General features: G+C 40.5%; 2 protein-coding genes across 4 annotated transcripts; one reads left to right on the forward strand and one right to left on the reverse strand.

Moving 5' to 3' along the window:
• Positions 1–9,829: 9,829 nt before the first annotated feature.
• HIGD2A (HIG1 hypoxia inducible domain family member 2A) lies at positions 9,830–14,047 on the reverse strand. Of its 3 annotated transcripts, none has more exons than XM_083356577.1 (3): positions 13,839–14,047; positions 12,384–12,592; positions 9,830–10,933 (listed from the first exon to the last, which is right to left on the reverse strand). In XM_083356577.1, the coding sequence occupies exons 1-2, from the start codon at positions 13,981–13,983 to the stop codon at positions 12,426–12,428; spliced, it is 312 nt and encodes a 103-aa protein (XP_083212703.1). In that variant the 5' UTR covers positions 13,984–14,047; the 3' UTR covers positions 9,830–10,933; positions 12,384–12,425. The 3 variants fall into 3 exon arrangements, with proteins under 3 accessions (XP_083212703.1, XP_083212702.1, XP_083212701.1); XM_083356576.1 differs by having other exon boundaries at positions 9,830–11,133; XM_083356575.1 differs by lacking the exon at positions 9,830–10,933 and having other exon boundaries at positions 11,924–12,592.
• A 214-nt stretch (positions 14,048–14,261) lies between these two features.
• NOP16 (NOP16 nucleolar protein) lies at positions 14,262–20,236 on the forward strand. The gene is made up of 5 exons (XM_083352259.1): positions 14,262–14,427; positions 16,260–16,362; positions 17,040–17,109; positions 17,921–18,027; positions 19,254–20,236. Exons 1-5 carry the CDS (start codon positions 14,321–14,323, stop codon positions 19,392–19,394), a joined length of 528 nt encoding a protein of 175 aa, XP_083208385.1. The 5' UTR covers positions 14,262–14,320; the 3' UTR covers positions 19,395–20,236.
• Positions 20,237–20,332: the final 96 nt, after the last annotated feature.

Below are 20,332 nucleotides of genomic sequence, written 5' to 3' on the forward strand. Positions count from 1 at the left end.
ATGGCTTTTGTAGCAAGTCTTTCCCTTGCACAGCCTTGGGCTTGTATTCTGTGAGTCCAAGATGTCATTTCAAATGAAAAGCTCATAGGAATTCTATGACATATATCCCTTTTGGAACATGGGAGCGAAGAGAAGAAATTTGGAGGAAATTGAATGCTTTCACAAGCTTTCTTTTGAAAGTTGTTTACTGAATATCATATCAGAAGCCAATGACTTCACATTCAGGTATATGTGACAAAGATGGCAAGGCTACCAAAGGGAATGGAGGGACAATTGCAAATAAAGGATAATGTTTCGCCCCATCATTGACTATTGAGAAATTTATAGCCAAGTGCCCTTAGTGGCAATCACAGTCTGATTGGCCATTTCAGCTTACAAAAATTAAAACTTCTTTCTCAATTTTCTGTGACATCGCTAAACCATCAGCTGCTGCTAGAATCACAGAGTAAAATCACAGAATGCTCTTTTTATGATTCTTTAACTGAAAAAGTAATCTAATAGACATCTAGCAAAATATTTTTTTCAAAATTTGTTAATACATGATCATTAGGATTCATGTATGAAGAAATCTTAATATTTTGTTTCCTGCAAAGTATTTTGAACCAAAGGTTAAAAAAGCTATGCACTTCAAAACAAAGTATTATAAAAACACTTAAATTTGTAGGTGTGAGAACCCAACTATATAATTTCTTAATTTTTCAAAAAAGATACATCAAGATCTTCCCACATAAAGGCTCATAGTTTTCTAAATCCTGCAAACCAGTTCTCACACCAGTCAGAATTAAAAAATCAGGATATTTTAGAATTCTTTCCATGATTATATGATTACACAAATGATGCAAATTTATGCAAATGATTTAAATTCTATTTTAGTGGATTTAACAGCTATCCCTCCCTCATAGTTTTCCGGTGCATAATTTATATACATAAGCCTTAGGGTAAGTACAGTTTTGAGCATATAAAAAGAAAGGTTCATTTGACTTCTTATGAGCTATGCAGATATGCCTATATAATTTTCTTGACAGCAGTACAAAAGTTTTGCTGTTGCCTTTTTTTGGGATGCCTTTCAATTTCCTAGTCTAGATTGGGATGATTTGGTGGCTGTGCATCCAGATTAGTTGCTTTAAGTTTCTGAGGTCAGCCAAGTTTGGCTAAATTCTGCCATGTGCAGCATATAAATCCTCAAAACCCAGGCATTGTGACAAGATTTTAAAATAATGGGCTGCTGTGCTTCAAATCCTATAAGCTACTTCTGCCTTATATTTAGTAGCACCTTCTCCTGCATACTACCACTTAGGTGTTAATATGAAACCCAAGATACAGAACAGCTTCTGCAAAAGTGTTTGTCATTATCAAGCAAATATTACCAGAAAGGAAGAAAGGAATCCAGTATCCTAGACCTAGGTCAGGGGTAGGCAACCTCGGCTCTTTTATGACTCATGGACTTCAACTCCCTGAATTCCTGAGCTAGCCAGGAATTCTGGAAGTTGAAGTCCATGAGTCATAAAAGAGCCGAGGTTGCCTACCCCTGACCTAGGGTATGAGCTATTTGGCTTAAATTCTCAAACATTCATGTTTTATGCCTCTAAATGGGCAACAAGATCAGCGTCATAACTTTTCCTTCTCTTTTTTAGTCATACTAATAGCCACTATTTGCATAAACCATTTTTTCAATATGACAAGCTATAGTTCACACAGTTGCCTGTTCATTAATACATGGATCAAACTAACCCTATATATAGACCCATAGCCTTTACTTCTGAATAGGCATTTACTGTAGCTGTATATTGGTTGAATGCGACTGGCCCAGCATAGATTATGTTACTTCTATGTAATAATTGCCCAATAAAGCCAACTCATACATGGTGAACAATTATGCTGCCAGTAGTATATTGTGTGACTCAATGAGAGCAAAGTTCATGTAATATAGAATACTGAACTCTTAATTGCAGGAACCCACCAAAGAATTTAAAGTCATTATAAACATCAATTAGCTAATCTTTCCAGTGCTGCTATCTCCCTGGAAGTGTAACCTAGCCTCTTTATTCATTTAACCCTACTCCTTTTAGCCTTGCCTAAGATTTCAGAACCATACTGGATATCGGCTCTATTCTACATGCATACCTCTGTATTGTTTAAATACAATACAGCTGGCTCAGGAATTCTGGGAGTTGAAGTTCACGAGTCATAAAAGAGCCAAGGTTGCTTACCCCTAGTTTAGACCATGGATGTGGAAAGAGGCATGCAGTAATTTTAAGCTGTTTTGGTGACAGACGTTTTTACAAATTGGCTGTAAGAATTCATCCATAGGCACAATAGAGAAAAGGAGTCTGCTCTGACAATCAGACTAAACTTTTCTCCTCTGTTTAACATATTTGAGTAACAATTATCAGATATGCTACAGAATTATCTACATGCAAGAAAATAGTCAAATAGGATTTTTTTCCTGAGAGACATTACACTCTACAATATGATTGTGCATCAACATCATTATTTCACATGATTAGGCTCCCAGCAAGATGATTAACCCAAAATGACTGGATTTATTTTTGTGACATAAAACATAATGCACTTTGTTAGGTTTTGGCTTACAGTCTTGGGTAAACATAACTTTAAATCAAAGTTAAACTTCAGTGTATTGGGCAAATCTATTCAACCAGCTTTATAACCTGAGGTTTGATGTTACTAGACCTGCTATTATAATTTAATCAATAAACTATGGCTTAGCTAGCATGATACCTAAATTCAGCTAATACAGCTTTTCTGGAAACCATCAATTCTATAATACAGGAATGCCCATGATTTCAAACAAAATTTTTCACTATGTAGAATTTTGCATTTATTAAAATACATCTCACTTGTTTCTGCCTAAAGTATTTGCTACCTCAATTTTTTGCGTTGTTTGCAAATTTGATTTAAACTCTGTCCAAGCCATTTATAAATTTGTTGAACAGCACAGGGTCCAGAACAGGCCTCTGAGGCATACCACATGACTTTTCTTTCTAGCTTGATATAAAACTTGTTCAATGCTTTTTTCCAGTAGTAGCATATTCCAGCCTGTATTCCACCATCTTCTTTCTCAGAATCTCCCGAGATACTTCATTGAACTCTTTGCTAAAGTCAAGATACACTGACTATAGTACAATCAATCAATCAATCAATCAATCAGAATAGAGCTGGAAGGGACCTTGGAGGTCTTCTAGTCCAGCCCCCAGCAGTGATGAAGCACCCACAACTTTGACGGCAAGCTGTTCCGCTGATTAATTGTCCTCACTGTTAGAAATTTTCTCTTTAATTCCAGGTTACTTCTCTCGTTGATTAGTTTCCACCCATTGTTTCTTGTCCTGCCCTCTGGTGTTTTGGAAAATAAGTTGACCCCTTTCTCTTTGTGGCAGCCTCTCAAATACTGGAATACTGTTATCATGTCTCCCCTAGTTCTTCTTTTCTCTAAACTAGCCAAACTCAAAGCTTGCAACCGTTCTTCCTATGTTTTAGTCTCCAGGCCTTTAATTATCTTAGCTGCTCTTCTTTGCACTTTTTCCAAAGTCTCAGCATTATTTTTGTAATGTGACCAAAACTGGATGCAGTGTTCCAGGTGTGATCTTAGTATGGCTTTATAAAGCAGTACTTTATAAAGTGGTACAATGAACAACAAAGCTAGTCATTCCTATTAAAACATATCAAATTGCTTTCGGTTAACTATACTTGCTAAACCCTGCTGGCTCCTTCAGGGGGCCAGTGCATTATTTTTTTTTTTTATTGAAAAGTTTAAAAAAATACAATTTTCCTTTAAGAAACCCCCCTTCCCCCTCCCTCCTCCCCTCCCTACCTCCCCCTATCTCCCCCCCTCCCCCTCTCCCTCCTCCCTCCCCTGCCTCCCCCCCTCTACTTCCCCTCCTCCCCCCCCCCCCCGACTTCCCAGAGCAAAATACAAGGTATATATCTAAAAAGCAATCATAAACAATCATATACTAACAATTATAAACTCTAAAATCCATCACTCTCTAGCTTATATAAAGTAAACCAATCCTTAACAATACTAAATATATATAAAAAACTAAAATAAAAGAAAACTAGCATCATTCCCATCTATGTTCTTCCACATTTCCCTATTACCTAAACATATTCTCATTTACACATCACAAACACCTATCCCTATTAACCTCTCTAGCCAAAATAGACTATAATAGATAGTTCTTACACAAATTAACCCGCATTAACCCACAAAACTTTCTTCCTCTTCCTCTGTAATAAATTGTCCATTAATTCCAAATTAAAGATTCTGTTACCATACATATCATCCCAAAACTTTTAAAAACACAACTACCACTTGTCTATAAGTATATTGTGGAAGTTCCATAGATTTCTGCTGGTCTTATTTTTTTGTCTTTTTTGAGCGTTTTAAGGCAGCACGCGTCACCCTCTGTTCTCTAATATCATCCAAAAGAGTTGCAGCTTGAACTCCTCCTGTACCCTTCTCGTCTATCAGTCCATCTTCATCCTCTTGATGTTCTCCTTCTCCAGATCCCTCTGCAGCTTCCAGAAGTGTTGATGGGGTTACATTTAAAACATTGTTGTAAAAGTCATGCGCTTGCTTCACATTACCCAAACAGTACCTTTTGCCATCATACATGAAGCTCAGCCCAGCTGGGATCTCCCATCTGAACCTTATATCCCTTTGCTTGAGCTCTTGCACAAGAAAAATAAAATCCTTCCTTCTCTTTAAAATCTTTGGAGGAATTTCTTTTAGAACCAATACTTCTTGACCAGCAATCACAACTTTGGTATCATAGGCAGCTTGTATAACTTCATCTCTAACTTCCCTTTTTACAAAATAAACCACCACATCTCTAGGCAACTTTCTCTGTTTAGCAATCCACGAATTCACACGAAACACTTTGTCCATACCTTGTTTTATTTCAGATGCTGGATGATTCAATACCCCCTCAAAAGCCTCAGAAACCAGCTGCTTTAAATCTTCCTTAATATTCTCTTTTAGGCCTCTAATTCTCACAGCAAACTGCATCTGGTAAAATTGGGCCAGACTCTGTTCACTATCCATTTTGTCTTTTAAATCTTCAATTTCCAAAACTTTTGCTTCTAATATAGCATTCTTTTGAGTCAAGTCTTGCACTTGGTCATCCAGCACCTCCACACATTTAGCAACTTTATGCACTGAGGACAAAATGTCTGCCTTCATCTCTCTAAGTTTCTGTTCCATCCTTTCTTCCATTCTCTGCTCCAATTTCTCCAATTTCTCCTCCATCTGTGCAAATTTAGCACCCATTGACTCCAGAATTAACTGGGTATGTCTTTCAAGATCCTTCGAAGTCAATACATCAGGAGAATGCAACGCCTGCAGTAATGATTGTTGTTGCACCGGAGAATTTCCAGCACTCCGAAAAGTTCTAGGGGGAGGTTTAGCCGCCATCTTTTACTTACAATTATGACGCACTTTCACTTTAAGTTTTAAGCAAAGTCCATCAAGCTTGAGAGTAAAATAAAATAATCTTCTTCATCTCTTCATCTTTCCCTCTTGTACTGCTCTGCCTGCTCTTTTCCTTTCATAGTCTCTCCTTCAAGCAGGGATGGTCGCAGACGCCTGGCTCTGCTCCATAAAGTCCGGAGCAGAGACGCTAGCCAGCTGGGAGCAGCCCAGGCTACGGGGGAGTTCAATCCTTCAGCCGCCCAAGCTCCAAGCTCAGGCGGCCCCGGAGAACTCAACCCCCACCTGGGGGCTCACCCCCTCCTCTTCTCCCGAGGAGGGGGCTTCAAATTCGCCCGAACAGCTGATCGGCGCTGTTTCGGGCGAAAAATCACACAGCTGAGCTGCGGGCAGCCCGGGAAGGCTGTCTCCGGCGCCACGGAGCCACCGGAAGCCGCCAGTGCATTATTTTTTAAATGCTCCCGAATTATTTTCTCAGTATGGATACCAAGATGGGCGATTGGTCATTGCCACGGTCCTCTTTTTGGTGTTTTGCTGTTCTCTAAACCTCTGGCATTACATCTTCTTGTTGTTGTTGTTAGCTGCGAAGTCATGTCCGACCCATCGCGACCCCATGGACAACATTCCTCCAGGCCTTCCTGTCCTCTACCATCTTCTGGAGTCCATTTAGGCTCACACCTACTGCTTCAGTGACTCCATCCAGCCACCTCATTCTCTGTCGTCCCCTTCTTCTCTTGCCCTCAATCTTTCCCAGCATTAGGCTCTTCTCCAGTGAGTCCTTCCTTCTCATTAGGTGGCCAAAGTATTTGAGTTTCAACTTCAGGATCTGGCCTTCTAAAGAGCAGTCAGGGTTGATCTCCTCTAGGACTCACCGGTTTGATCGCCTTGCAGTCCAAGGGACTCGCAGGAGTCTTGTCCAGCACCATAGTTCAAAGGCTTCAATTCTTTGGCGCTCAGCCTTTTTTATGGTCCAACTTTCACTGCCATACATTGCAACTGGGAAGACCATAGCCTTGACTATACGCACTTTTGTTGGCAGGGTGATGTCTCTGCTTTTTAGTGTGCTGTCTAGATTTGCCATTGCTTTCCTCCCCAGGAGCAAGCGTCTTTTAATTTCTTGGCTGCAGTCCTCATCTGCAGTGATCTTGGAGCCCAGGAAAATAAAATCTGTCACTACCTCCATTTCTTCCACATCTATTTGCCAGGAATTGAGAGGGCCAGATGCCATGATCTTGGTTTTCTTAATGTTTAGTTTCAACCCAAGTTTTGCACTCTCCTTCTTTACCCGCAACAAGAGGCTCTTTAGTTCTTCTTCACTTTCTGCCATTAGAGTGGTATCATCTGCATATCTTAGGTTGTTGATGTTTCTTCCGGCAATCTTAATTCCAACTTTTGATTCATCTAGCCCTGCCTTTCTCATGATGTGCTCTGCATATAAGTTAAATAGGCAAGGCGACAGTATACAGTCTTGCCGGACTCCTTTCACAATTTTGAACCAATCAGTGGTTCCGTGTCCAGTTCTCACTGTTGCTTCTTGATCCACATATAGGTTTCTCAAGAGACAAATAAGATGGTCTGGTACCGTATTTTCCGGCGTATAAGACGACTGGGCGTATAAGATGACCCCCTACTTTTCCTGTTAAATTATAGGGTTTGGGCTATACTCACCGTATAAGACTACCCCACTGCATACAAAGTCTGCTTGGATTGGGTGGGTCAGCCCTCTCTCCCTCCCTGCCTGCCCAGCCCTCCCTGTCTCCAAGACGCAATTTTTTTTAAAAAAAAATCCCATTTATATCCCGCCCTTCTCCGAAGACTCAGGGCAGCTTACAATCTAAAGCACAAATCAATGTGCTTAGCAATGTACAAAGTACACTTCCGGCATCCAGAGCCTGCCTGCTTTAACCTCCACATGCTTCCGACTCTCGACAACTTCAACGTTGTAAACCTTGCTGCTGTTAGTATCCTGGGTGACTCTTCTCCAAACCCCCTCTACCCCAACCCGGGTGAAAACGCTAATGTGCTCCCAGTGTGTGCCTATCCCACTCCAACTAACTGCCCCCCCCATCCGTATCTGGCTCCAGCAGGCTCGTCCAAACGTCCCAGGGCCACCCTCCAGCAGTCCCCAGCTCCGGTCCATCTGACACCGACGGAAAACAGCCGGCCCTTGCCTCCAGCACGCAGGCTATAGCATGCAGTCCCGGCACAGGTCCGTTGGCAGGCAAGGCATGTTTTGTAGTGCCCAGGCTTCCTGTATGGCAAGGCAGACTGGGCTGTCCTCCTGAGTGCCTGCGGGGTCCTCAGCAAAGCCCTGCGATGCAGGCGTGTGCAAACGCTGTGAAGCAGCTGGTCGTCGGGTTTGCAGAGCCAGGAACCGGCGATCAGCTGATAGTTGGGCTTGCTGATTACGGGCGACCTTCTCCCTTGTTTGTCGGAGCGCCGGGTCATGGAGCAAGCCGTGTGCAGTGGGGGGGGGGGTGAGTAGGTGAAGCAGGGCTTGTTTTTGGAACGAGATCCCCTACGTAGTGTTGGACCCGCAGGGCTCGACAACAGACAGCAATTTTGTGATCCCCTCCCCCTTCCTCCTCCCATCAATGAGCAGCCGAGGTTGCCTGTGTGTGTGTGTGTGGAGGGGTGTTGCCTCTGGTTTTTCCTGTAACATCGGACAATAAAACCGCCCCTAACGCTAACACCCGGCGTATAAGACGACCCCCGACTTTTGAGAAGGTTTTCTTGGGTTAAAAAGTTGTCTTATACGCCGTTAAATACAGTACTCCCATCTCTTTAAGAACTTGCCAGTTTGTTGTGATCCACACAATCAAAGGCTTTAGCATAGTCAATGAAGCAGAAGTAGATATTTTTCTGGAACTCCATAGCTTTCTTCATGATCCAGTGTATGTTGGCAATTTGATCTCTAGTTAATCTGCCTCTTCAAAATCCTGCCTGTACTTCTGGTAGTTCTCGATCCACATACTGCTGGAGTCTAGCTTGTAGGGTTTTAAGCATAACTTTACTAGCATGTGAAATGAGTGCAATGGTGCGATAGTTTGAACATTCTTTGGCACTGCCTTTCTTTGGAATTGGAATGTAAACTGATCTTTTCCAATCCTGTGGCCACTGTTGAGTTTTCCAAATTTGCTGGCAAATTGAGTGTAGCACTTTTACTGCATCGTCTTTTAAGATTTTGAATAGGTCAGCTGGAATGCTGTCACCTCCAGTAGCTTTGTTGTTGCTCAGCTTTCCTAAGGCCCACTTCCCTTCACATTCTAGAATGTCTGGCTCGAGGTCAGTGACCACCTCATCGTGGTTATCAGGGACGTTAAGCTCGTTCTTGTATAGTTGTTCTGTGTAATTTTGCCACCTCTTCTTAATCTCTTCTCCCTGTTAGGTCCCTGCCATTTTGGTCCTTTATCATGCCCATTTTTGCATGAAACGTTCCCTTCATCTCTCCAATCTTCTTGAAGACATCTCTAGTCCTCCCTATTCTATTATTTTCTTCTACTTCTTTGCACTGTTCGGCATTACATCTATTCTTCATTAATTTTTAAAGAAAAGACACTGAAATATATGTAAGTTCTTCCAAGAACATTGGCTGGGATTAGATGTATCCTGGACACATAAGTATGCTTATAATAGTAGTCTAACTAAGTTACCACACCATTGAACACTTGCTTTAGTTACATTCATCTGAACCCAGAAGTCCATTGGGGAATCTGAAATAGAGTATATTATATTATCTCCCCATTGTGGAGTCTTTGGTACATTATTATCATGTTACCTAGTCAGGTAATGAAATGTCTATAAACAACCAAGCTCAGAGTGCAACAAGGATTCCAGAATTCAACTCTGAGCTATATATAGCATATTCTCTTCTACTGCAATATTTCCACATTCTCTTACCATCTTTTTTTTCAGCAGCAAGCTCAGCCATTACATTTACTTTCTTTTGCTAGTCACAAATTTTCTTTTAATTTCTCTCAAAACCTAATTTTTTTTTGTACTTTAAGATTTCTGGCTCTTATCAAAATACATTTTAACATCTACTTTGTCAAACACAATAAGCATGACCAAACTTTAAGCAGGTTTAATCCTATTTAAAATTTGAAGATATTTTAAGATTTAGTATCTGTAAATATATTTAAAAATAAATCCTATGGAATATTTTTTACATTCAGGCATATTAGTGTAAGATTATATCTTAAGATATTGTTGAATGGTAATTTTTCCCTAGCTCTCTTTCGGAATTCAGCAGTTTGAATGCAAAAGGAATTGCTAGAAACTTTTTTTAAAATGGCATAAATTGTTATAAAATCTATGACAGGTGGAAGATGCCATTAGTTAGCAAGACCAAATTAACAATTTTGTTGTAATCTAGCAAGTTCAAAAATGAGCAGACTGGAAAAGAGATGCAATTTATCCTACCCTTGACACTGTAGGAGAGCTGCATGATAGCCAAAAATCAGGAGTCTGTTAACACCTTTTCAGACTAGCAAATTTTATTAAAAGGTATAAACTTTTGTGAAATACAACTCACTTCTTTATGTGCTTGGAATGGCTACTCTAATACAGAATTTAAATTGGAATGAAATAGGGTGGGAGGGAGGGGACAGTAGGGCAGTTTACTTACAAATTTATAAAGGTATTGTGACTTTGGGCAGCATACAATAATAAAACAAAGAATAAAAACAAACGAAAAATAGACATATAGGGGAAAACCCACAAGTTCTAAAGGAGTCATATAACACACAAGGGTCTGTACCACTCCAGCCCAAGACCCATGGGAAAAGCCAGTTTTTAAAGGTCTTTTTAACAAGGACTTGGGGCGAAGCAAACATCTCTGGGAGGATATTATTCCAGAGAGCAGGTATAGTGACCAAGAAGGTATGTTTTGCAGGTACCATCTAATGACACCTGTTAATGGCTATGAATATGACAAATCTGTTTGATCATAAAGCATGGGCAGAAGCTACAGAAAAGTCTCCATGTCATGAGATGTTATTATGCAGTAACTAGCACAATGAATTTACTTGAAAGCCTACCAGTAACCAGTGAAGCTCAGAAAGCAGGGCTGTTGCAAGGGCATGCCCATAATTGCTTAAATTATTGCTATATTCTGGATCAGTTGAAGTTTTTGAGGGTCTTCAAGAGCAGCCCCATTTAGTGCACACTGCAATAATCCATAATAAGTGAATGAAGCATGAATACTTTTCAGAAAGGCCTCTAGGTCCAGGAAATGGTGCAATCACAGCATTGTATGAATTTCTGCAAAGGCCATTCATAGCTGCCAACTGCTTGAGCTGGAGCTGTGAGTCCAAGAAGATCCCCAATTGCGCAACAGGATGAAGTGGATTCCCATTTGGACCTAAAGATGGAACATCGCCAGTTCCAACACCTGCAGCCGCTTGGTCTTGTTACAGTTGAATCAGAGTATCTTCCTCCATATACACAACCTCCAAGTATAGATACGAGACTGTGATTTCTGTCAACCTTGGGTTGAGATATACAACTTAGTATTATCACAAAATTGATGGTATCGGACACCAAATCAATTAATGACCTCACCCAATGTTCTCAAGCAGATGTTAAAAAGAGAGGAAGAGTGCCCTAACTTGTGTGGGTTGAATAACTCTTCATCTTCCTCCAATAGTGCTCTAGGTGATCCATCGGCATTTCATCTCCTAAGTGCCCTGGAAAATCAAAGCACACCTCAGGATTCGTGCACAGTGAGAAGCTGCACTGGTGCAATCTGTTCTAAGGCATTTGCCACATGTCCATTTCAGCCAGTCAGCAAATTCTCAGCCAACTTATCCATCAGATCCTTAACCTCCCAGCCTCCCTCTACAACTTGTCAGGGTTTATTGGTTGCCTTGGATGGTCTACTCCAGGCATGTGAAACTGCCGGCCCATCGGCTGGATGCGTCACAACGAAACTGCGCCCACCCCGTTGCCGGGAATGAGGAAAAAGTCACGATACGTAGCGCAACATCACGGGTTTGACATGCCTGGTCTAGTCTAATAGATTCCACTTCCTGTTTTGCAAGGGGGACAAAATACAAAGCAATCAGAGCATATGTCCCCAGTAATAGACTGATGATAATGTCCACAACAATCAGATCAGGTAGTAACTTTCCTGAAACAAAAAGTAAAGACCTCTGATGTGCATCAGGATTTTGATGGCAAGTCAGTTCGACAATTGCTTGGAACTATAAGATGCACATGACTGGGGAAAGGTTGAAGCCACCAAAGATTATGAGCCCTGGAGACTCCACCCACAGCTGATCAAAGAAATCCAATAACTCAGGTAGGAATTCACTATGCAGCATGAAGGCTGCTACATCAACAAATCCTCTGCTCAATGGAGCTCAGCTTCAACCAAAAGTTCTTACTCTAGTTATCTGCAGTTTTTTCAGAAATTGTATGTGAGGCAAATTACAAGTACCTTATCAATTAACAATTATTTCAGACTATCTCAGTAGATCTTAACACAATGGTTTTTAATAAATCACAATTAGATTCCTCCTGACTTCTGTCTAATCTTGACAGTGACAAAATTTCAGAAAAAAATAACATCAGGAATAAAAACTTTACAATTCTTTGACACTAACATGTGTTGATCACACCCAATCTCCATAATAAATGTTATTTTCGATACACTTTTAACCACATAGCTTCCTTATAGACAATAAAGGTCCTCCATCCTATGTGATTTGTTTACATCAGATAATCTTATTGGGTTTATCAGAAATATAGGTTTAAAACATAGCTATGATACACAAAAACGTTATACACCAGTGACAAATTGGAAATGATGGAATATATTAACAATGTTATTAAACAAAACTCGGCCTCCTTGATACCAGAAATAATTTCCCAAGTAGCACTGAAATATCATTCTGCAAAATATGATGGGCTGGCAGGTGGGTGGGCTTGTTCTTACCCAGATTAGTGGACAATATCATATTGTACAATAGCAGCTTGTTCACTTGGATGATTTCAAGTTTGTAACAGCCATGCCCACTAATAGGGATGCAACAGTTAAACCTTGGGCTATAACACGGGCTCTCATCATCATCTGGGATTGCTTGGGTTTATTGTTTATGAAGCAGATGAGTCCATAAGTCAAAATTCCAGCTGTACCAAGGCAGCCTGGAAGAGAGGGCAGAAAAAGAAACAAAGAAATTTTGTTACAGAGGCTTGGGCTATCTCCTGAATAAACCATCAAATCTTTTCATTTCAGAGCTTCCAGTTCTGTCAAGAATTTTTGGTTCATTGACATTTAGTTCTCACCAAGTAAAAAGGTAATAAAAGATCTAAACATAGGTATTTAGGTAGGACATTCTTTTCCATTCCCTCACACCAGAAAAAACTTAATTTATACCACTTTTACAGCTCATATTTTTCTTAAGGGCAAACACTGATTTGATTTTTTGTTTTTTAATGTATTTTCCTGATCAGTTTCAACTCTCAGGGACTGGCGGTTACTTTCTCTTTCTGAATAATTTCTATGCTGTTTGGTACAATAAAATCAATCAAATTTGGCAACTTGGAAGATGTGTGAACTTCAACTCTCAGAACTGGCTGGGAATTCTGGAAATAGAACTCTACACATCTTAGGGTTACCAAGTTTGGAAAACATTGAGCTAAATGATGAGAAAAAATTAAGCAGGACAGGGGTCTTCAAACTTGGCCCTTTTATGACTTGTGGACTTCAACTCCCAGAATTCCTCAGCTAGTGTGCCTGGCTGAAGAATTCTGGGAGTTCAAGTCCACAAGTCATAGAAGGGCCAAGTTTGAAGACCCCAGCCTTAGGACCTTGTGATTGAGACCAGAAAAAAAGCATTTCCGATGGCTGGCTGAATTCGGAGCCATTAAGGTCTGGAATAATCTTTTTATTCCTTCCAGGGCTGAGCTTTAGTATAAAATCCTTTTTGCTCTTTTTCACATTTTAGATATCTTTTGACTGCGAGGTTGTTTTTTCCAGCTGCTCATTTCACAGTAATCTTTTATTTCACTATTCAACACTGCCTAGAAGGTGGGGACGGACAGGCAGATGAAATATTTTAAAGAAATAATGCAATAGGGGGTGGGGGGTGCAATTGCAATGGGAGGGGGTGACCCTTTGAGAGCCGTATGCAACGAAATTTCATTTTGATGTATGCCGATTGGTGTACATTCAAAGTGACAATAAAGTTATCATGAAGATGAGAGTTCCGGACTGGAGAACTTAGCCCAGGTTTTCATTGTTACCAATCTGGCAAATTCATTTCAATAAATTAAAGACTTCAATACTGAAATAATAGCCGCACTGTTTCCCCCCCGACTCGCGCTGCCCGACCCCCACCAATTCGCTTGCTATTACTACTCGACTAGAGGAATATTCGCCCAGGCTCACCGAGGGGCACAAATGGATTCTGGAGGAACTTGCGCATGAACTTGCTTTGGAAGCGTTCGGCCTCGCCCCGATGAGAAATCGGAGTAAAGCCTTCAATAACCGGGGGTCGGTAGGGATCAAATGGCGGCGGAGCGCTCTGAGCCATGGCAGCTCTCGCCAGATACCGACGCGCAAAGGTCACCTCTCGACTCGCTCTAGCGAGGCGCGACTCTTCCGCTATCGCTAAAGGAGGCCCCAGACGCCGATGCCAGCCAATCGTGCTTTTCACATGAATCTGGGCAATGATTCCCTCCCCCCCGCTCTGGCATTCTGGGAAATGTAGTTCAATTTCATATCTCTCGGTTATGCTGACCGAACAGGCAGAACTACCAATCCCATCTGCCATTGCGATCATTGGTCCGGCTGATGCTTTGGCTGCGACAAGTAAAGGCTTGAGCGGGGAAGCGCGTGGCCCTTTTAAGTTGGTCTGGAGAGTTGCAACGATGCCGAAAGCCAAGCAGAAGCAGCGTCGGAAGAAGTATAACTATAACGTCAACCGCAAAAAACTGAACCGGGCTTTCCGCAAGCGGTCGGCCCCTCGGATAAAATGGTGAGTAGGGAAAAGGGGCTGTTCAGTCATTATTTGGGGGCGAGCGTCAGTTTAGATACGGCATGAGGGCTCGTCCCTGTCGATCATTTGAGACGTCTGGAAGGGCTGCATTTGCACGACGTGCTTGCCAATACTTCAGTTATTTAGGATTTATTCAGCCATTTCTGCGTTTCCCACACACCTTGAACCAACCGTAAGGTCTGGACTGATTTAACACGCCAGGCTTAAAATGCGGGAGGCTGGTTCGTGGTTCGTCTGACCAGCTTGAGCATCGTTCCCGAAGGCCATCGAATCTTTCTTTCTCTACACAGTAATAGCAACGCCGCCTCTGTTTTAACTAAGCTTTGAAATAAATAATAATAATAATAATCACTTGAACACCATTGGCATTGACAAATTCGCCGTTAGTCAATTGCAAAAGGTGGCCTTCCTAGGAACTGCTTCCATCCTGCAACGATATCTGTAATACCTTCAAACATCCACATCTGCCTATCCCAGGTCCTTGGTAAACAAAATGCCAAATCCAGTCTGAACATCTGGCTGACTGTGCGATGATCAATAATAATAAAAATGGTGTTGGCGAGATTGTGCTCAAAACCTATCAACGTGCGTTTAGTTCTCAAAACAAGCCAGTGTGCATGTTTCTTTGGATTATATTATCAGCTAAAAAAGGGATCTGGATAGTTTAAAGTGGCTGAGGGCAGGAAAACAATGCATTATAAAAACTGCAGCAACATAAACCACATGTCTTCATTGTAAAATTAAAACTATAAATCCTACATCCCTGTTGTCTCACTTTTCCTTCCCTTTTCCTCAGTAGCACACTAAGTAGCTGCTCCTTTAATCCTGCATTTTATCCGTTTTCTAGATAACTACTCCTATTCAACTATCTCCCCAGTGAGATTTCAATCATGGAATGCAGTGTATTGGTTCAACTTTGGATTCTCTCAGTTAATCTATGAGGTCTATTCCATGCTAATTTCCCCTGGAAAAATATTGGTGGATACAGAGCTTAGGGCTAAACGATCATTAGAATGAAGAATAACATGAAGAATGGCAGAGTTAGAATGGTTAAAAAACATACAGAATGAAAATGGCTCAACTCATTATCATTGCTATAACAATTCCTTTTCATGTATAAAAAAGGTAAAATATTTAAGAAGATGAGTAAGCTTTTAAAAAATGAAATGAAACCAAATTATGCTAAAGAAGACTGCCTCTTAATGATACTTGAAATATCTTTAGACAGATATGTTGAAATACAAGATTTTTTCAGGCACTAGACTAGGGGTAGACAACCTTGGCTCTTTTATGACTCGTGGACTTTAACTCCCAGAATTGAGTTGAGATAGCTGCCATAGATAGCCCATTTTATATGTCATGAAATACCAGCAGATTGTCATTTAAAGCAGAGGTCTCCAACCTTTGGGGCACCACGGACCGGTTATGGTTATGTGGAGAGGTTTTTCCACAGACCAGAGGTGTGGTTTTGTGTGCTGCCTGCATCCCGCAGATGGGGCTTTGCTTGTTTGTACGGCCCGATTGCTGGACCAGGGGTTGGGGACCCCTGATTTAAAATGTACTTTTCCAGTTGTGGAAAGAGAGGGGCACATATAGATTTGAGGTTTTCAGCATCAAATTAACATTCCAGTGCCCAGTGCACTTGAATTGGGGGAGAGGGCTGCCATTTGTTGCTTTGTTTTGGATGCAAAAACTTTCTTGATTGCAAAAGCGTGGTCATTATTGAAAAGAGAGGAATCTCTTAAAGATTACATAGCATTGACAACCTGCTTTATCTCTCCCCCCCTCCCCCCTTGCTCATTTCTTTTCAGTGCTCAAATCCGACATGCCTGGGATAGCACCAAATCAGTTTCTAAGAATTTGGCAGAAATGGGCCTGGCTGGTGATCCAAACAAGGCAATTCCCATTCCAAAGGTTAGTGCTGTATGAATTCCAAGTTACCACTTGAATGTTGAATAGAAAGTATAAATCAAGTTTAATAATAATTTAGGAGCTTGCTCTATTTATTTGGATGTTATTCCAGGAAGACAGTAATTGGAAAATGAAAATGGCATAACTGGTTAGAAAGGTACATCATGAAAATGTTTCTCTAGAATTTTTCCAGTAAATCTCAGATGTTATTGGTTAAATATAAAGTATGCATGAGAAATAATATTGTAACTAAACTGTCATTTACCCAGTTTTTGGTTTAGAGGTAAATTCTTCTTTTGCCTGACTATCTCAGTTTTTAGGAAATTGAAATAGTTGAAGAGCTGTTTCCAAATCTTGGCATTTCATCTAGGCAAGTGAAACTGCCTCCTTATTCACTTACTGGCCTCTGGTGCTCACATCCATAGCTATCGTGAGAAATAAATGGTAGAGTGCTAAAGAGTTATAAAATAGCTATCACTCTTTGCACTATATAATAATTTGAAACTATGTGATATAACACTGCATCCAATTAGATACCAAAAGAAAGTTACTGATCCTTTTAAGTGTTTAAAATGAGTTAACCGTTGTTATAAAATGATAACATTGGGGTTAAAAAAATACAAAATAATTCCTAGCTGCCTTTTTGTATGATGTGAGTTGTCATGTCTTTTAAACTGCAGGGTATGAAAATGGAAATCGATGGACAAGAGGCAGAGACAAAAACTGTTAGGAAGCCATATGTAATAAATGGTGGGTATTACTTCATATTTAATTTAATTTAATTTAATAATTTGATTTCTATACCGCCCTTCTCCCGAAGGACTCAGGGCGGTGAACAGGGCAATACACAATAAAAATCGAATACAAAAATTAAAAAGCCATTAAACATCATGCCCATAAAATCAATACATATTAAAGTTAAAACTAGTTTTAAAAACCCAACCCCATCCCGTCAGACCAGGCCAGCTTGTTCAAAAAAGAATGTTTTGAGATCGCGCCGGAAGGAGCGAAGGTCGGGGGCCGTCCGGAGCTCAACCGGTAAGCGGTTCCAAAGATCTGGCGCGCCCACAGAGAACGCTCTCCCCCTGGGGGTCACCAATCGGCATTCTTTGATCGGCGGCACCCTGAGGAGGCCCTCTCTGTGGGAGCACACTGGACGGAGGGAAGTTGACGCCGGCCGCAGGTGTTGCCGTAGGTAATTGGCAATGTGTGACACAGATGTCATTCTTCATAGGGAGATCCTTCATTAGAAGTCTTGCTATTCCAGTTAAGTGCAGTTTTCTTTTCTTCTTGCTTATTGTCAAATGTAGCAGATATTCAAACTTTTTTTTGGTGTGGTTTTGAATACGAACTGAGTTTTATAATCAGTTTGATAATAATCAGAAATTAGGCTGAGAGTTTTAACATGAATACAAAATAATGCATCTTTTTTCAAGCAAGCCTAGGGATGTGACTTCCATGATGTAATGGTTGGGTAGAGCTATTCTGCTTCCACAAAAGGAGGTTTCACAGTCTGCAAACATTTCTTAATACCTTCTTGCTTTCTTTTCTTTATGCCCAGAATTGGAATATGAAGCCAGCTTCCCAGAGAAAAAATCCGAGACCCTCTCCACAGACCTTATTGACTACGTCAAACACATGATTCAGAATCATGGTGAAAATTATAAGGTAGACCTTCTGATTCTTTTGGCCAGAGATAAATTTGTAATTATTTTCATCTGATATTATTTTGTTTAACTGCAATACATCATTAGAAAATGATATGAAAATCAGATCAGATAATCCCAATTATATAGTTAGATTTTCAAAGTGAGAAGCACTGGCTGTTACTACCACATCATGCCAGTCTGTTTGCCTCCTGCACTGGCTTCCAGTTATTCCAAGGACAATTCCAAGTGAGTTTTAATCTGTAGATGCCTTTGAAACAGCTTGGCTGGATGAGATCTCCTCTCACAGGCGAGTAAGTATTTAAAACAGAAGATCTTTTCAGTACTAACGTTTTCCCCAGAGAGACTTTTCTGGATCTTTATTTTCCTCCCACATTTTTAGAAACTGTAGTCAGATCTGGACATGAGTTTTAATATGAATGACTTTCATGATTGTTAATTTATTTTTATTTTTATTTTAATTCCATTTATATCCCACCCTTCTCTGAAGATTCAGGGCGGCTTACAAGCTTAGCAATAGCCTTCATTCTATGTATATGCCTGCTTATTAGGGCTTTCACACACACACCCCAAGCGGCATTATTACAAAGTCAGCTTAATTGCCCCCAACAATCTGGGTCCTCATTTTACCTACCTCGGAAGGATGGAAGGCTGAGTCAACCTTGAGCCTGGTGGGATGCGAACCTGCACTAATTACAGGCAGCTGGTGTTACTTAAGGAGGCATTAGCCCACTGCTCCACCAAGGCTGTTAAGTCTTGTATTTATTTATAGAATAGGATTATTGATACATTATGCATTATGTAGGCAGCTTTAGAAAAGGATTTGTTTCCTCTGTTTGCCCATATTGCTTTGTACAGTGTTTCTTGCTTGACAAAATGTATGATTTTTCTGAAATGGACATTTGAACTGTAGTAAGAAATCTAGGGCCTTTCAGATGGTTTATACTGGAGTTCTTATAATCCTTTGCTGCAGGCAGAATTCAAAATATCTGGAGGGCAACTAGTTCCCTCCCCATTCTGTAGGAAATTGCATCTAGCATCTGAATCTACCTTTTTTTTTAAACTGCAGTTCTGTGGCTGTATTTGCTTTATGTACAGCCTCTCCTTGAGACTTGATGTTTAATGTACTCCTTGCTTTCTGGATGTGGGGACTTTCTGAAACTATATGTTGATAATGTTGATATAAAACTGCTTCTCTGTTAATTTATACTTTAATTTATTGCCTAGGCTATGGCTCGTGATGAGAAGAACTATTACCAGGACACACCAAAACAAATAAAGAGGAAGATCAACGTGTATAAACGCTTCTATCCTGAGGAGTACCAGACACTCATTGCATCTTTACGGCAAGAAAAAATGGAGCAATAATTATGGAGGATAATAATGCTGAATCATTATTTCATCTGCTGACATGGATTTAAGTAGCTGGGACTAAAAAACTGATACTTGACTTACATAAAGTATTGTCTTCCAAAAAGAGATAAGAAAATACAGATGCAATGTATAAAATTTAAGTCAGCTCTTAGGTTTATTTATTTCTCTGATGGTTCTTCAAGGCAAAATAACTCTTAAAATGGCAAAATATGATTTTGCCTTGTAAAGATCTTGGTTGACATAAATGATTTCCCTAAACCTGGTGTCAATAATAGAGCATACTGAAAAAAATGTGTTAGTTACAAGAGCAGAGGTGAATTGTAGACTACCTTGTCCACAATAACACAATAACAGTAGCCTCAAATAGTAGGTTCCTTTCTAAGAAATAAGATGAGGGCATCAAGATTAAAGTATCAGAACTAGTAAACTTGGCCAGAAAGAGCGATCTCCACTCTCCAGTAAGGGACTCTATCCCAAAGGGATGCTAACTCAATAAATACTAGTCCATATTTATGGGAGGGAAGAAGTCACTGTCCTGCCTGATGGAAATGGTGAAATGAGGATTCCTAATATAAGGTACATTATGGATGGTCTGTCAAGTCACCTTTCCTCGGCAATTTTAAAAGTAGAAACAGCATTAATTCTTTGTGTCTCTGGAGACTGAAACTGCAGTTATACATTGTCAAGCAGCTACTACAGGAATTTGCAATTGATGAAGCTTCTGAATTCTCTGCTGAAGCACCTGAAGGACTAAAATGTTGTCTAATCCCAAGTAATATCTGATGAAAATGGTATGGTCATTGGCAATAATTGTATCCTGATAATTGTACGCAGGATTCCTCCCACCAGGCTCAAGGTTGACTCAGCCTTCCATCCTTCCGAGGTAGGTAAAACGAGGACCCAGATTGTTGGGGGCAATTAAGCTGACTTTG

The sequence above is a fragment of the Vipera ursinii genome (assembly GCF_947247035.1).
Source record: "Vipera ursinii genome assembly, chromosome: 2".
Taxonomy (NCBI): domain Eukaryota; kingdom Metazoa; phylum Chordata; class Lepidosauria; order Squamata; family Viperidae; genus Vipera; species Vipera ursinii.

Coding starts and splice junctions, on each gene's coding strand:
- NOP16 (XM_083352259.1), top strand. CDS start 14,321: ATGCCGAAAGCCAAGCAGAAGCAGCGTCGGAAGAAGTATAACTATAAC. Junction 17,110..17,920: donor GAAGCCATATGTAATAAATG/GTGGGTATTACT, acceptor CTTTATGCCCAG/AATTGGAATATGAAGCCAGC. Junction 18,028..19,253: donor ATCATGGTGAAAATTATAAG/GTAGACCTTCTG, acceptor TTTATTGCCTAG/GCTATGGCTCGTGATGAGAA.
- HIGD2A (XM_083356577.1), bottom strand. CDS start 13,983: ATGGCTCAGAGCGCTCCGCCGCCATTTGATCCCTACCGACCCCCGGTT. Junction 12,593..13,838: donor GAATCCATTTGTGCCCCTCG/GTGAGCCTGGGC, acceptor CCTCTCTTCCAG/GCTGCCTTGGTACAGCTGGA.